At 41.3% G+C, this 15,427-nt stretch overlaps 1 protein-coding gene across 1 annotated transcript in view; it reads right to left on the bottom strand.

The window, feature by feature from the left end:
• PCCA (propionyl-CoA carboxylase subunit alpha) overlaps nucleotides 1–15,427 on the bottom strand; it is a 324,266-nt gene that overhangs the window by 108,714 nt on the left and 200,125 nt on the right. The window contains exon 19 of the mRNA XM_054973482.1: nucleotides 5,936–6,038. Within this exon, the coding sequence (XP_054829457.1) occupies nucleotides 5,936–6,038 (103 nt within the window). The remainder of the gene's footprint in view (nucleotides 1–5,935; nucleotides 6,039–15,427) is intronic.

Raw genomic sequence — 15,427 nt, 5'->3', positions numbered from 1 at the left:
CTGCAACAGCTTTGGGAACCACACCTGCCTCGGCCAGAAGGGTGCCACCAGAATGCAATCAGTGTTGTCATTTTCTATTTTGCATAACACCCTTGGTACTAACAGGAACGGTGGGAGCATATAGTGTAACTTGTGGGTCCAGACAAACTGGAAAGCATCCCCAATGGACAGAGGGTCACTCCCTGCCCTTGAACAAAATATATGGGCCTTGGCATTTGCTGAAGTAGCAAACACATCTATGTCTGGTAGACCCCACAACCGAAAGATCGGTCCAATGTACTTTATGTTTAGCGCCCACTCGTGGTCCAACAGAAGTACTCTTCTGAGCGTATCCGCCCGAGCATTGTCGGATCCCGCTACGTGTATAACACGAAGCGTCACACCATTCTGAATTGCCTGTTGCCAAATGAGTGTGGCCTCCCTGCAGAGAGTCAGAGATGCGGTGCCCCCTTGTTGGTTTACGTAATACATGGCAGTCGTGTTGTCCGTCTGTACCAACACCTGACGATTCTGGAGAAGTGCTGCAAAGGACACAAGTGCAAAATGTATTGCTCTTAATTCTAGTACATTAATGTGCAAACTTCTTTTCCTTTCTGAGTTGAGTTGAGTGGTTTAATTGTATATGGCCAAAGGCCGTCACAATACAAAGTTAAAAACAGTAAAAATAGAAAAAATGCAGGGGAAGCGGGAGATGGCCGCCTAGAAGGCCTTTGCTGGGTCCGACAATGGGTAGCCGGACTCGGTTCCGGTGACAGAAAACGCTGTCCCCCAGAGACAAGCACAGTAACTCCCGGATCGGGCGCTTCCTCGTCAGGAACAGAACGGTCCGGGGAATCCAAATGAGGTGAAGGTGTACGTGGCGAAACCAACACCACCTCATCAGCAGACCAACGCCGCAGGGACCAAGAATGCCGATGCTTAGCCTTCTTCGCCTTCTTCAGAGGCGGTTCTGAACTGGCTCTCGGATCCGAAGACCTCTTAGCAGTTGACTTCTTTCCAGTAGTCTCTGACCTCGGAGTTCATGACCCATTGGATCCAATGCCGGAGTCACCTCCGATAGCGGGCCCGCCTTGCCCTTCGGATCCGATGCCGGAACCGAGTCTTTCCTCGGATCCGATTTCAATGCCGACCTCTCCTTCAGATCCGATTTCGACGCTGACTTCACCTTCGGATCCGATCTCGACGACGCCATTTCCTTTGGCCCTGTGCTCGGCACTGACTTAGTTGCCGACTGCAATCTCGAAACAGCCTTGAAGAAACCATTGACCCCGCTCTGGAACGTCTGTCAGCAGGAGTGGAACTGTGGCCAGCCTTCGGGGAAGACAACGGCATTTTCCCTGCCACTGAAGGGGGCCTCGGAACTTCCTCACCATCCAGAACCTTCTGCCATAGCAACGCCCTCAACCGCTGAGACCTCTCATGTCTCGCTTTGGGGGTGAAATTCTGACAGATTTTACACGCCGGCACATTATGACCTTCCCTGAGGCAGATCAAGCAAAGATCATGCCCATCAGTATGGGTCATCTTTGTCTGGCACTGGGCACAGTGTTTAAAGAGGGCCTTAGAAGCCATCAGGGGGTTCAGCAATACGCGTTGTCAAAACAAGCCGAGTCAATACACACCAAGTCACGAATCAGTCCAAATCAGTTGGAAGAAGCATAAGCCAAGTCCGAAATCCAAATCAGTACCAAAATAGTCAAGAAAAATACGATCAATCACGGAGCTGTGAAGCGTACGTTCAACTTCTAGCAGTGGCAAGAAGAGAACTGAGGGAAGGGGCCGTTGCTCGCCGTTAGGACACGTGACCGTTTGGGCGGGAAATGATCGCTGTAGGCTCGCGACCAACGGCCCCTTCAGAGGTCAAAAAAGTGGTAAAGAATTTTCCGGTGACTGGCCTGCGACTGCGCACAGTCCCATGTATGGAGGCACAGAAGAACGACGATGAACTAGAGTTGAATACAGTATTCTAGATATGGCCTTATTGAACCAATCATTTAAACTAGCCCCTCCACTAAAGCATCTTCCATTGCTTCTCCTTGCTCATGTATCATGGTGGTAGTTGGTAAGGCTGACATTCAAATACTAGGGAAACAATCACACAGCAGCACTGATGAGGACTGTCTTCTTTTTCAGGGATAATGTGGTCGAGGTTTGTGTGTGTATTGTTGCTTTCCATATAACTCGCTGAAACTCTGCATACCTATGTATCATCTTAATGTGAACAAAGGTTAAGTTAGATTTCCATTCATTTTTAAATGAATGATAGAAAAAAGAGCAGATATGATTGGAATGTATCCTAGTCAAAAAGCTCATCACCACAACACATAGGAAGACCAAAGTTTCCAAAACAAAATGGAAAGCATGAAAGAAGAGAAAGAGAGGTGAGTCAATTCAATAAAAAATATTTTGCAGCCCTATGAATATTGATGTGGTGTGAAACTTGCAAAGCATTGGGCATTGCTGGGTACAGACACATAACTTGTGAAAAAATATGCAGATGATAAATAAAAGGCATCATCAGTGGGTCATCTTTAGCAGAAAATAGGTGAGGATCTCATGATTACCTTCAGTGATACTCAACTGTATTTTAAAGTTGCTGCTTAGCATATGCAGTGAATGCATATAAAGTGCACCCAATGCAGTGAAGTGGAGATAGTACACAAAACTTTTCCCACAACGTTTATCCTCAAGCTAACTGCTTCCAAAATAGTTGTGTACTGCTCTCATTCAAGCTTATTTTGGTTCCTAAACTAAATAGCAAATTAAATCTTAGTGAAAAGGAACCTAATTGGTGAAATGACAGCTTCTTCTTTCCACTCTGGAACATACCTGGTGAGCTTGAAGGCCACGTGAAAAGACAACACCATCAGTAAAAAAGCAGCCTGAATTCTAAACTAAAAACATTTGACATTCAAGCTGTCGGAAGTAGGATACACAGAGCTAAAAATCTCTATCCCTTTTATCCCTGAGACTTTTAACATCAGGGGATACCAAAATGAGTATGCTTTCTAGTTTCTCAATTCGGAGATATTCACAGCAGAAAGGAGCATAAACCCAATAAATATTGAAATATTGGCTACAGAAAGCAAGCACAATTGTTTATTTTTCACTCTTTGTTCCTCATTCAATATTCCCCATCTTTGTGACAGAAAAATTATATAGTAGAAAATGTGATCAAAAGAAGCTTGTGCGATTTTAAGCTACTATATGTAGATTCACCATTGTTAATACTTCTACAGTTTTTTCTATCTTCTGCTATTATGCTTCTTACTATAAATGTAACATTATTTTGATCTGCAAAGCATCACAGGAGAGGGTTGGTGTGAGAGATGATCACTGTAAGATCGTTCTGTTATACTGCCCTTCTTTGAAGTCATCTAGACATCACAAGGGGCATTGCTTCCTGCAAGATTCTCTCAAGAAACATTAAACTGGGTCTCAAATATATTTGGTTCTTGGAAACCAGTGGGAGTGCTGACCCATGAATGGAGCTAGAAAGTGTTAAACATTGTGGACTGCCCCACTAAGACATGGACGATAGTACTTACACCAAACTACTTTCTATACCTTCTTTCAGATAAGCAGACAAGTGAAGATCACTACAATTATGCACTGGGTAAAAGAACAGCAATCCAAAAATAAATGGGAAAAGAGACCCAAGGAGCTCAGCTGCAGACATAGCCCAGCTCCTAAGATCCCATTTCCCATTTATTTTTGAAGAGAAGGAAAGAGAGCAGTTCTGCCAGACAGAAATCTTCCCCACCCCTTCCCAGCAAACTTCTTGCATAACACCAAGGTTCTTATACACTAGGTAAGTCTGGTGTCACGGGATAAGTAGTCCCATCCCTTGAAAGAATCAGCAACTTTTTTGACCTTGCCTCCTAATATAAATAGAAGACGTTTCCCCAAGATGCAAGAGGTTCCTCCAGATACTACGTCATACCATATCTATCTATCCATTTTACCCCATCCTGTCTTCAATGAGCTCAGCGCAGCATATACTTGCTGGCACGTCTCAGCACTTATTCTTCTGCTTCATTACTGCATCCTATGGGCAGAGGCACACTGGCAGCTGGCTTTAACAGGAAAAATCCTGGTGGGCCACTGTGGTACCACCTGATCCCTGGCCCCAAAGTGGTGAGGAGGAGCACCGGCAGAGCAGCATCCAGCTTCATGCTGTGCCCATCCAGGTATGACACAGTTAATGAAGAGGAACACGGCAATGTCTCCTTTCTCTCCAGCTGGCTTTTAGCCCCCTCCCCCACCATCAAGTGAGAAGGGAGTAGTAGTCAGAGGGGATGGTGCCCTTTTCCTGGGCCATTTGGGTCTCCCAGTCCATCCCTATGTGTTTAGTCGGCAAAGCATTAAAAAACCCTTAAAATGAAATTTTAAAACAAACTTTATTGACACTGGAGAAGATAGGATACTTAGCTTGTCATGCTCTAATTACACATCATGTGCATGTCAGTGTTATACACTAAGTGCCCATAGGAATTAGGCAGCAATCACAAAAACAGCAGACTGGTATGCCAGTGTTGATATCAGATACGTATTAACTACACACCGTTATGTAAACCAAAGACCTTGTAGGAAAACTGCCTGTATTCACAAGGGCTGAGGGGCAAGAGCATGGCTGTGACATCAGATGTAATTCCAGATCTGAAGATTTCCAGTCTCAGGATAACAGTGCAATCCATTGAAATCAAAGGGCTTAGCCTGGAGTAACTGCAAATTACTGCACTGTAAGTCTCCTAAATTTACAGAATCAGGATCAATAGACTTCTTGATGATTAATGACAGACTAATTTCTTGTCCAAATAACAGGCAGAATAACCAGTTGCTGCCTGTAGCCTTCATCTCTGTTCTCTGACTCATTAGGCATTTCCTAGCACTAGTCTACTCTGCTATTTCTTTTTATACGCTTAAGTACTGAAACATATGACCAGGAATCAAATGGACTCCCTATATTCCATCTTGGGAACTTGCTCTTGAGTGCTCTTCTGCACAAAGAATGCTTTGCACATAGAAAACTAACTGGCCCAGTAGGGTAAGACTAAAGTCCTACTTTCTGACTTGCTATTTTTGTAAATGTGAGGGAGAAGCATCCAATTATGTAGTCCCTCACTTATAGTCTAAGATGATACAAACCCACCAAGATATGCATCACACAACACTCTAATACATATAATATTCTCTGCCTACTTGGTTTACTTATAACAGCCTATCCTTTACTTCTCCCTCCAATCTAACAATGAGAGAAGCAACATTCAGTTATAGGAGATGCATAACAGAACTGAAATGTTAATTCACTATATATTTCTTCTAGCTAGTCACATGATAGCTGTAACCCACCAGTGCAGCTCATATTACTTCCCATAAAACAGATTCTACCTGAGAAAGTCTTTTCCATCTCTTCCCCATACTTCTGGAGTTCATCCATGAACCTATGATAGTTATACTTGGTATAGCCATGTATATGCAAAACACAAAAGTATATCTGCAAAGTCAGGAAGTTCTCCCCTCCCCAGTACTCTAAAAAAATGCCCAAACCTCAGAATTAGAATCAACAATAAGGCATACCACATGTTTTATTCACACATGAAAACAGTAAAAAATTGCATTACAGTCCATAACTTAGCTTAATGGGTTTTGCTCACTAGTCTTCATCAGCTGTAGTGATTTCCAAATTTGAATAGTTATATTCAAGAAGTGGATTAAGCCCAACAGTAAAAATGCATTCAATTTCTATATATGGACTAATTTTAAGGTATGATTGTAAACAGCTTTTAGAAGATTTCAATTGCACATGAAAGTGCACTGAGGTATTTATTGTCTTTAGGAAATGTGTATGTATAATAATTTATTATTGTGTTTTGGACCAAAATCAAGAATATTTACAACTTATAAAAGTTGTTGCTTGTGAGCAAACACTTACCAAGAATGTTGACCCTTGACATGAAGCTATAACTGAGTGAGTTGCATCTCCCAGTTGGACTGACAGCTCCCAGTTACTTGCATCAGGTTTAACTACAGATGCCCTATATCAGCAAAAGAAAAAGGTGGGGAAGAACCCGATTTTATTCCATATTTTCTCATAGGTTACTACAAAGTTAATGTTTCATTATAGGTTTTTTAATTTAACCGATACCAAAGATTTAAAACATTTATTCCCCTCCCCACCTTGCAGGTTGCAATAAAATGGCAACCCTAAAATTTGGGGGGATATTCCCTTCCAGCCACATTGAGCGCTCAAGACAGCTCTGGTTTGGACTCTGTTCAGTTTACTGACCACTTTTAGTCCAATCAGTTTTCAAGGACTAGGTAATACTGTGTCCAAATATTCTTACAGTTTTGGTTGGAGACCCTTGGCTTGAGTTTTATGAAAATTCTAAAACGCTGGGTCGGATCCAGAAATCCATAAGTGGAAGGTGCTGGTAGTTACAGACCTCCCCAGTTCTTTATGGTCTTTTCCAAACCTAGGAAAGTTTATTGTCGAAGGCTTTCTCGGCCGGAGAACGATGGCTGTTGTGGATTTTCCGGGCTGTATAGCCGTGGTCTTGGCATGACCTGCCAACATCTTTTCCACACTGTGACACTGAGAGATCTCTGTCTTTTGGTGCTACACCTCTGAAGATGCCAGCCACAGCTGCTGGCGAAACGTCAGGAACTACAATGCCAAGACCACGGCTATACAGCCCGGAAAATCCACAACAACCATCTAGGAAAGTTTATTCAAGGGTTGTGGGACCCACATGGAGCAACAGAAATTGCAGGTCATGAGGCTGCAGTGCAGAAATGCAACAGGGCAAAATTGTTCCCTCCTTCCTTATCCATAAGCAAAGGTCATTGTGCTGGATCCAACCCAAAGTCATGTGTACCCAAAGTCATGCGTACTGTTACCAGGTGCAACAATCCCAATAGATTTTTGTATATACACTAGCTGGGACAACCACAGAGCACACGAGATCAACTGCCATGTACAATTTCCATATGCCAGTCACACATTTTCCTATCACTTCAGGGCAGTAACCTGCTCAAATGTTCATTTCAGATACCATGGTTATTTGGTATCAAACATCTGCAAAGAGGGATGGGTTTAATATATACCACCTCCCCTTTCCCCTAACCATAAACTTGAACATTATGTAAAAATCCATCATTCATTTCTCCATCACTGTTGCTGGCACTAAAAGAGCTGTAATTTACAGTGGCCAAGTCCAATTTTATAAATCTCAGTCATGAACAGTTTCCCATACAATCACTGTTTGGTTTACTATGGTTTGTATTGAATGTTGTACTATTTTGTATAATGTTAGGTTTTTTTTAGTTTTATCCTGACCTGAATAGCCCAGTCTAACTTGATCTCATCAGATCTTAGAAACTAAGCAGGGCCAGCCCTGTTTAGTACTTGGATGGGAGACCTCCAAGTCTAGGGTTGCCCCACAGAGGCATGCAATGGCAAACCTTGAAAACCCTATGGGGTTGCCGTAAGTTTGCTGCAACTTGATGGCCAAAAAAAAAAAATTTCTTAGTTGCTCTGAACATGTCAATGGAAAGGTGGAATGTTACAAAATAAGCTTTCTAGCCTAAGAGGGATTTCAAAGAAGTATATAAGCATACTCACTGAGGGCATCTCTTAACATGCTTGAACATTTATTTGCTTTCATATTACTGGTAAAAGAAGCAAGAGGAAGACAAAATGTAGAATTCTTAGACGGGGGAAATGCTTTCCAATGCCTGTTTCAAAGGCCATTTTTTTGCTATAGCATTATACTTCTTCCAGCCTTCCTAATCACATCTTATTGCAAAAATAGATTTGAGAGAGATGTCAAGATGAAAACTTCAGAGGACAGGAACAGTCTCTGAACACATCTATGGAAAACATGTGAATGAAAGCCAACTACAGAAGAGCAGACCACCATACCAAACCAGTAATGACACAATTTGTCTTAGTGAAAAGTTTAAGGAAAATGATCGTTTACTATACAACCTGTATAACTTTTCAACAACTCCCTGGAGAAATGCACAGCCTAACTGGTTTGTCCTTTCAGACTGTCCTTAAACTGCATTCTGCTGTGATGTTTCCGACATTTGACAATAGTTAGACTGTGCCAGCTGCTTACTGTGCTCATCAAAATTTCACATGGTTGCCCTGTGCTCTCTCCCCCTTCCTTTTCACTTGGCTACCTGTTCATTACCATAATTGGCCCACTTTTCTCCTTGAGTTCTTCCCCTGTGGTCGTATGCCCCCGTTATCACTGAACATATGCTTATTGGTTTCATTACAACTGAAATCTATTTGTCTCTTGCTTTCTATATACTTCAAATAATCTCTAAATATAACATTGCCTTCTTGAAAAGGAGAACCTAAATTAAGACCAATAAGATGAAGGAAAATATTATGAAGATCTCATGTCTTTGGCAGAAGAACATTCAAGTTGTTCAGCATACACAAATTATTAGATAGATATGAACCCCCAAATAAGAGATGGGCAGGCTCGTCGACAGCCGCATCACACAAATATGAGACACAAATGTTTAACGGAGACTGATAGCAGCTTCACTGCCTTATGTGTGACAATTCACTAAGCCTAGACTGGGTCAGCAGTCGGTAAAAACGAATACAACTGAAGTAGTCAGTAAGGTGTAATATGTTCAAAAACTGGTGTGGAATCAAATCCAAACTGTCCTGAACCTGCGTTATACTGCGCATGTGGAGCAGTGACAGGAAAGCTGATACGTCAGTGTACAATACATGCTCTGCTAAGGTTTAATCTCTGGCATCCTCCATTTTTTAACAAAGATCTCAGGTAGCTGGAAAAACGTCTGCCTGAGAACTTGTGAAACCACTGCCAGTCAAAGTAAATAATACTGAGATACATGATTCAAGACAAACACTATTTAAAAATCCCCAAATGTCTGCCAAAGCACCAAGAACTTACACAAAAGTGTAAGTGTGTGAGGAAAGGTGTTTCTTCAGAATGTGCAAGACCTGAAGTTGTCCCCAGACAAAACCCACCTAAGATCAGAAAGATGCTGAGTTGAATTAATTTGCTTTTATTGTTTCCCTGTGCCAAAATTACATTTTAAGATGATACGGAGGTGAAAGGATAGACCAACAACCTACTGAGTTTTTCACTACCTAGGAGCAGGTACTTATTTCACAGAGGATGAATGAGTTTTTTTTGGTGGATTTCAAGAAAATAAACAGCCTGCTTTCCTTCACACTCAGAAGCCTTTTGTTTGCTAGCAAACTTTTGAGGAAGATACTTTGAAGAAGGTACAGCTTGAAGAGTGCAAGAATGTTGCATGGTGTCTTCTTTGGAGCAGCAGTTTCACCTGTTTATCTACTTTCACCTATTTATCTACTTATCCATCTACTGTATTTGGTTTGCCATCAGCCTTTTTTATTTTCAAATGCTTATGTGCTGTTACAGATCTCTAGTTGCAGAGTACAGAAAAGTTCTCTCTCGCTCGCTTTTTATTCTTGTTTGATTCTTAGTTCATCAGTGTGCACTGCTTTGGTAGAAGGATATATAGTCCCTTTTTCTTCATATCTGCATGGTGACCTACAGCTACCACACAGTTTGGATATAAGGCAACCACACTAATATGCCTGCGCATACAATCCAGGCCTAAAAACCATAGCAGTGGGAAAGCGCCACCTAAGCTTTTAAGTCAAGCACATTAATTCGAGTACATTTCCACACATACCACAAGGCAAGGAATGTTTATTAATATCTTTGGGTTGGATCCAATGGCTCTCTCTTACTAAGTGAGAAATATTCTTTTGCCACAGCAAGGCTTCTCGTTTAGCAAAAGAGAGTCATTGGATCCAACACAATTAACTGACATACAGAGGTAAACGTCAGAACAAATTTGAGGAAGATCTTCGGTCTCTTTTTTTCAAGATATTAAACAATATTAATCAAGATATTAAACAAGATATTAAACTTAGCGGTTCTACGGGTAGCAAACAATAGTTTATGAAAATGCCTTTTAGACCACAATCCCAGCAATGCTTACTATACATGGCACCTAATAGGTGCTGTAACATAACAACCAAGGGCAAACAGACTCCAATGGAGGTAATCATGCAGTGTGACCTATGAAGACATAGTTAAGGTGTATTGTGCATGGATAAAAAGTAGCCAACACATTGTTTCACTTCTAAATCAAATAAATCAGATGTCCATTCAAAGGAGGATAATGTATCCACAATTCTTACTTTTATAAATATCCACAGAAACTTCTACTGCTGTCATGAGAATTCCCATTTCCTTGGTAGTGTCTGGTCTTTACTTTAAAAAAAAAAAAAAGAACTTGTGGGTTCAGATGTGTGGTGCACCAAACAAAATCAGTTACATGATGTCCCACTTTATTCTGTTTTACTTAACATCACTAACATTTGTACAGGACTTCCAGATATTCAAAGTTCTTCATATGCGCAAGCTTTGGAAAACACACTTACGTGCCTTCCCTTGCTTGCAATTTATGCCTGCCATTAATGGCGAAAACCTATACCGCTACAACTGTTAGACAGAGCAGATATCTATAGCATAATTTTATAGTAATCCAGATTAATGATCCATTAATGTTGCTTTCGGGACTTTCAATCCAGATAAGTGTTCTGTGAAAGAGGTGGTAATCAAGGCTGGAAGATACTGCTATAGTGGGAAGAAAGGATAATGAGATAAAAGAAGAGAACAGAGGTGAGGGAAAGAGAATCTTCCATTTTGGAGGAAGAAGACTAACGGAAGTAGAGCTTAAAGTAGAAGAGCTGTTTTAATAATGGTATACTCAATCACTCCATGAGATAGAAAAATAACTAAGGTACCAGTTACAATGAAGGAATGGAATGAGATATGATATAATGGCCAAGTTGAAAAGAGTTACAAAACATTTGTTCGTACAAGCACTGTTAGAGGTGAAGAAGACAGAGCCTATTTTCTGAGATAGAATATTTGGTACATTAAAAAAATACCCAAAAAATATCAGCTGATGTGGATGTCAACTTAGAAACAATACCTACAAAGAACAATAATTCCTGCCTCCCTGCTGAAGAGTTTGGTTGCTGCTGTATATACAGCTTTCACAGCTTGTATTTGCCATGCTGAAATAGATTTGCTGCTAGGGAACCCTGAAGAATGGCCGAAATAAGACGTCTGGCGGGGCGGGGAAAACAGGTATCGCCATAGTTAACTAGACCCTCTAGTCAAAAGTAATCATTTGAAGATTCATTAGTATGAACCAGACCTCTCCCTCCCCACACAAAAAACCCACCTCTGCTATTGGGGCTTTAATTGTTAGCAACCAATCAGAATGTAAGATCTGAATCAAATTACAATATGTAACTTTCAGGAAATAGGCGCCTTTTCTGCCTCCACTTGCAACTATTGAAGTTAATGCATTATAGCCAGGAATAATAAAAAAGTATAGATTACTTTATTAAAATTGAAAATATCCAAAGCATGACTATAAAAAAAAACGCCTACATTAAAATGTCATTTGTCTTCAATAAAATCTCTCAAGGAAGCTCTAAGAGAATCAGAACTCAACCAACAAAACTCTCTAGCTTTCAAACACCAGCATTATAAAAATTGCATTACACAGCACTCTATAAATGTTTTCCCTCCCATTGCACAATTACCTATTTTGGCAGCTACATAAAAGTGATCTATTGTCTTAAAATAATATTAATGGTCAAAGAATAATTAAGAACTCCTTCATCATAACTTTCACCTTAGGAGAGCCTGTAAGATGATCAAGAATAATGTGCCGGATTCTTTAGCCACCGAGGTCAATTCCTGCATACAAATCTTTACAGCAGAGGGGAGGGGGGCTTCAGAAAGTGGGCCATTCATCTGAACCAAGCTCAGAGAATTTCCAGCACTGTGAAAAGATATGTTATGCAAGCACATAGATGTATTCAGTGGGGGTAGACTGAACCAGCTACATGGAGACTACAAAGAAGCCCTCCCATGGCTCATGAATAAGTCGAGGAAATGATCAGAAAAAAATAGAGAGATGTTTAGACAGATGGCCCACTTAAAATGCCTGGGACAGGGCATAAGCAATTTTAATGAAACTTTAGATCTAGCACAGAAATTGTGGTTTTCTTCCAAAAGGAAGGGGAGAAAGGGGGGGAATCAAGAAAGGCAAATAGAAATTTAACAGTTCACACAACAGTTCATTTTATGGTGCAAAAAAAAAAGCATTTTTCAGCATTATTTGTTTAATAAGTTCATATAAAAGAAAGATCCTTCATAGTGCCTTCAGCGATGGAGAGGAGTATAAAAGCATGGAATAGAGAGATTAAAGGAATTTTTAAAAGAAACTGACTGCCAAACATAACAAAACAAAACAAAAAATGAATCTTTACTATTCAAGCGCTTTCAACATCTTCCAGTATAAAAATTCATAACAGTACAAAAAAAAGGATAAAAGCAGCACTTTCATTTTAAAAAAAACACTAATATATGTAAAATATTCTGCTCATTTATTTATAATATATTATCACACGCAGACACACCCAACTTCCTTTTCAGTCCTGTACACAAACTACTCTCCATACATCTTGTATGTAAAGAAAGAAAAGTACACTACAATGCATTTTTTGAGAAGATCACAGGGTATGGCATCCTTGATGTTATCTCAGAACTACCTTAATAAACTCTTTATTCAACAGCGCCTGCCAAACAAGTTTTATAGTTGCTTTTGTATAAAACTAGCAGAGTTCCTATCAGTAGAATATCCAGTAATTTATTTTCTCCCATACTAGTCAACAGGTGTTAATTACCTTTATTAGAAAAGATGAATGAGCTGCAAACACGAACACAATTAATAAGAGGATAGAACCTGTCCTGCCTTCAGGCAACAGGGACCCCAGTCTTCCGAGGGTAGGTGTGGTTTTGCCCTTCCTCCAATAGCAAGTCCAAGCAGAGCTCTGCCAAGAGACAACATGGAGCACCCCGAGACAGAAATTCCTACCGAGCTCCCCCCATCCTTTCCTGATCCAACTAGAACAAAGCTGGAAAACAAATCCTCAAAATTTAGAGGTGGAGGCCTGGAGAGGGGTTTCAGCAGGGTATAATGTCATATAGTTAGGCTTACCATTCTCCTGGTACTGCAGGAGATCCCCTGCTGCCAGCCAGCACTTCCCACCGCCACTCAGCTGGCCAGTGGAGGGTATAGCAGTAAACCAGGGGGAGAATGGGCAGTGTTCTGACATGCTGATGTCACTCTCTGTGCACCCAGAAATGACACCTGCATGTTGTAAGGGATACTCTGGTATCTGGGCAAAACTCACTCTGGTATTTTACCAGATACCAGAGCATTTCCGGTGACATGCTGACATCACTCCTAGCTCACAGGGAGTAACACTGATGCATCGCTGGCAATGCATGATATATTCCATCATGCCGCCCCCCATTACCTGGTAAATCCCTCCCACCCCCTTGCCAGTTGCCGGAGGGGACCTGGCAACCCTTCATAAAGTCCACCCTTAGAGCCAGTCATGTTCTCCAGGAGAACTGATCTCTGCAACCTGAAGATCAGTTATAATTCCAGGAGATCTCAAGGCCCTTACTGGAGGCTGGCAACCCTACGTTCAACCGTGCCTTGGTCTTCATCTTGGGTTCCATCTTCCATCTTTTTCCCCATTTCCTGAAGTCTTTGCAACTGTTGGGGTCAAACCTTGTCAAATTTAAGAACTGGGCACCCATCAATCATATAGCATCCTCTGTCAGACAGGGAAAGCTTTCGATCTTGGGTTTTCAAACTGTTTTCTAAGGAAAGGTGGGCTTTCTCAAGGAACAGATCAGCAGCAGCTGAGCCCTCTGACACCTTTTATTAATTAATGCAACCTAAAAGAAAGCTACAACTAATCTTCTTCTGCAAGGAGAAGAGTTCAGTGTGAGCAAGAATCAGTAGCAGAGAGTGATGTTGCACAATAAAAACCAGAGAGATGAACAAATTCCTGAAGCATCAAGATGTCACTTCCAGGTACAAACCAAAGTGATGCACAAGATCATTCCCCACCTCCCAAAGTATCCACTGCTTGCCAATACTATATTGGTAACCCTAGCAGGCACACTCAGAGCCTTGCTACAAGTGACATTTTACACGTGAAGGATAAAGGATCATTTTCGCAAGTCTTTCTGGGAAATGAAGTTCCTCTCCCCCACCCCTCTTCCTTTCGTTCCTTCCCCTCGCTGCCTGAAGAGACAGAGAAAGCCTGCGGCAACAGCAACTTTTGCAAATCGTTTCTCCAGTCACAAGCCTGCTGTCAATGATCTTTGGGGCAGGCAGCTGCAACTTTCTCAGCTTTCTCTGGAGCATTCCCCCCCCCCTGCAAAACGATTTGCAAAAGCTGATGTTGCCGTAGGCTCTCTCTGTCTCTTCAGGCAGCGAGGGGAAGGAACAGAAGGAAAAGGGGTGGGGGAGAGGAACTTCAGTTCCCAGAAAGACTTGCGAAAATTATCCTTTATCCTTCACGTGTAAAATATCACTTGTAGCAAGGCTCTCAAGTTCACATAAAGGTACAATGAAGTACAACGTAGGTATTGCTAGTGCCCTGTATGAACTGAACACACATGTTAGAACGTATTCTAGAAGAGACATGGGCACGAACAGCATTACGAACGGAAAAAACCCACGAACAAACAAGCCATTCGTGAGGCCTCATTCTAAACAAACAAGTGGTCATTGCAATCCAGCCGTTCGTCAAGCCAGACAATCCAGCACCTGCAATCAATTCCCTTGGCAACCCGGAGGCAGGGACTGAACTCTGTCTGAACTCCTTCTGGCTTAACTTCTGGCTTTAACCCTTCAAGTACTTCCAGCAGAGAGTCCCATTTTTGCCACTGTCCCTGGGACTTTCACCCCCAGAGGCTATTCCATCTTATTGCTATTCTTTAAAGATTCCAGCCCAATGCAGAGCCTTCACATTGGCTAGACTTAACTCCTTCCCCTCTAAAGTGCTTTCTGGTCGTTTCTCTGGACTCTCTTATTCTGAACGAGTTTGTGACTGTGGACAAGGAAAGTTAGAGACCTTGGATCATATAATAGTTTTTTGCCCTAAGTGGAGTAAGGAAAGAGAGAGATTTATTATTCCTATTATGTTAAAAGAAAAGCTTCCCTTCCTTCCTTGGGCAATCTCAGTGTTATTGTCTGATAACTTTCCTGACAATCAAACCTCTGTTATAGTGGCTTCCTTTTTAGCCACGGTGATAAAGAAACAAAATCTTCAGGAGTTTTGATAGTTTAAAGTGATAATGACGAGTTATGTCTGTGTGAATTGGGTATGTTCAAGTGTACAGTTCATATTTTGTTGGTGTTTGTATGGCTTATGGCTTCGGCCGGAAAAGCAATAAACATATTATTATTATTATTATTATTATTATTATTATTATTATTATTGCCACTG

The sequence above is a fragment of the Eublepharis macularius genome, chromosome 3 (genome assembly GCF_028583425.1).
Source record: "Eublepharis macularius isolate TG4126 chromosome 3, MPM_Emac_v1.0, whole genome shotgun sequence".
Taxonomy (NCBI): domain Eukaryota; kingdom Metazoa; phylum Chordata; class Lepidosauria; order Squamata; family Eublepharidae; genus Eublepharis; species Eublepharis macularius.
This window is presented reverse-complemented; position numbering and strand designations above follow the sequence as displayed.